We start from the raw sequence: 2801 nt of genomic DNA on the forward strand, positions 1-2801 counted from the left end.
ATTACACGAAATCGATATTCAAATCGAATATCGATTTCGTTAAAAGTTTCTGCGTTTTGCTAAATAATGTGCCGAATATCGAATTTCAAAGTGGTCTTGCGGTACGACTACGAACGGACAGAACTTATTTATTAATTTTATTATGTTATTATGACAAATTTTTCATGTTGCTTAAATTGTATGTTGGCTGTTCTACAGTGTCCATTATATCCATTATTGAAAGTAACTAGCTATAATTATGCCTTATAAAATACAAGAGAACAATGTCGTCGGCGTGTGTAGTTTAAAAATATTATAAAGCAAATAATCGTGTTTTATGTTTTTAATGTAGATACATAAAAGTGGTACAAAATGAAAATTCCTTGCGCAATCTAAGCATGTTTTTCTCTTTTCCCATCTGTGGCAGCTACAATGAGCTGAGATTGTGTAAGAAAGTAGAATGCATAAAAGCAAGTTTCGAACGCAGAAACATTGCGATAATAATCAGTCTAGCGAGAATGACATGTGTAAGTTATGAAAATGTATTACTTTTTTTCAAGACTGATTAATTATCAATAGTGATTATTCAATGCTCTTCTATTAAATCAACTAATTGACTGTTATATGCAAACTTACAGACTTAAAACGAATTTACAACTTGTTTCTTATTTTGATATTGTTACAGAATCTTAAAATCATTTGGATCCTGTCTATGTTGGTCTCTGAAATACTAAAACAAGCCAATCTACAATATGCGATGTCAATGTTCGGACCACCGATGTTTCCAATGCCTATGTATCCAGTACCACCTCCAATGCCAATGATGGCTCAATCTGCTCAGCTCAGACCTTCAGTATCTTCATCATCATCCTCATCAGAAGAAAGCAAAAGTTCAACAACAACAACGACGACGACAGAGAAAAAAACTAAAAGAAAAATACATGTAGCGTTTCCTTTACCAATGCCTCAACCAATAGCGTTTCCAGCTGTTCCACCGATTATATGCCGGGGTCCATCATCTAGGACCAAAAAAACAACACCACGTCCTTCCCAATCACCAGTCAATCTTCCAATTATAGCCCCACAACCAGTCGTGATAGTTCCGTATCCTCAACCTCGACCTGTGTATGTGAATCCTCCACGACGTAGACCAAAGAAAAAATTGGTAACTATATGTTCATCGTCCTCACAGCAATCGACGGATTCGGATAGTTGTGAATCTAATCGTCCGAGACGGAAGTTCAGAAAACGTAAACGACAAAATATTTTTAGGAGAAGTCTTCGAAGTTCGGAAAGTGATAACGAGTTACTAAAACCAATGCTGAGCTACATAGCGGAAAACGGTGATGTTAAATTCGAAACTAAGATAAGCAATGACGATGTCGCTGAATTACTTCGAGGAAAAGATAAAACCAAGAGAAGACATCAAACAGTGCAAGTGTTGAGTAATACCGATGAAGCGAATAAACAACAAGTGATAGTAATATCAAATGAAAAAGAGACGCGTAGAAGTGGACCAGATCGGCATAAAAAGGTGTATTTAAGAGGTGGTGTATCCAATCACGTACTCAGTGATGGAAAAAAAGAATTAATATTTAGACCATCCGATAATAAGAAGATCAGTAATCTGTCAGTCTCATTTCAAATAAGTTAAAATATATTGTTTGTTATTTTAAATAGTGTTATAGATACACGATTAATGTATCACTCACGGATAAAATATATGCGTTACATACAAATATACAAAAAGTATATTCCATGAATTGGCTAAGAACCTAACGCAATATACTCTTTTACGAAAGCACATTAACTATTCTTTTAATTATATAATATAACTAACGAAACATAAGTGTTCACTGCTGGTCACTTGTTGTGGTGCAGATTTTTCAAAAAAAAAATATTGCTGATTTAACTTGTTTGGGTGAAATAACATCAACTTGTCACTTTTTATATTCATTTATTTTTGATAAATATTAATAATGATTTGATAATATTGAAGGGTTTTATTATTAAAAGTTAAAATCTTAGGATTTTAATAAAATTAATTTAATAAAAATAACTGTTTTGTGTAATGTTGGCTTAGGCCAACATTACACAAAACAGTTATTTTCATTTCATGTTAAACATATTAATTATTATTATGATAACGTCACAAGATGAAGAGGATTAGACACGAATGTATGTCGTGTAATTGTGTAATTTACATTGCATTTTTGTGCTTCGATAAACAAACGATCTCAATAAAACCTTAGATCCTACTGTTCGATTGTATTGGATAGCATTTTGTAGTAAGTTCACTAGAAATAATTTCAATGTGGGTATTAATTTTAAAGATTAGTTTTCCCTATAAGTAGTACACTAATCTGTGTTCGGAGTAAAAATTTCAAAGAAATAGTAATCAAACACGACAAATATAGGGATCTAACAGCTTACAAGTAAAAGTTACACCAACTAAGAATAACTAGACCATAAATTCAGTAATTCAAGTTTTTATTGGCGTGGCATCGGCTAAATCAGTAAAATTTGTGTTTATAAACAAAATAATGTAAGAGGCAATTCGGGAAATTCTAAACTATAGAATTAGATAAAGTGCGATCAACTTTCCGAATCATTATTTAAAAAATAGATTAAGAGCGTTTACGTTAAAAGAAAAATAATATTGGGTCTTAATAGGAATAAGTGTCTCTCAAGGGTCAATACTTGAGCCTTTTCTATTTGTCTTATACGTACATGAATAGTCAGCTAGAGTTTCATAATATAAGCAACACTATTTTTTATTATAAGCCATCAGATTAAATATATATTTTTTTAAACTTAGCGAA

The 2801-nt window shown here is 32.0% G+C and overlaps 1 protein-coding gene across 1 annotated transcript; it reads left to right on the forward strand.

Annotated features, from left to right (window-relative positions):
* The first annotated feature begins 412 nt into the window (after positions 1-412).
* On the forward strand, positions 413-1694 carry LOC125067407 (histone H3.v1-like). Its single transcript, XM_047676004.1, has 2 exons — positions 413-506; positions 665-1694. The coding sequence occupies exons 1-2, from the start codon at positions 498-500 to the stop codon at positions 1631-1633; spliced, it is 978 nt and encodes a 325-aa protein (XP_047531960.1). The 5' UTR covers positions 413-497; the 3' UTR covers positions 1634-1694.
* Positions 1695-2801: the final 1107 nt, after the last annotated feature.

Source organism: Vanessa atalanta, chromosome 11 (genome assembly GCF_905147765.1).
Source record: "Vanessa atalanta chromosome 11, ilVanAtal1.2, whole genome shotgun sequence".
Taxonomy (NCBI): Eukaryota; Metazoa; Arthropoda; class Insecta; order Lepidoptera; family Nymphalidae; genus Vanessa; species Vanessa atalanta.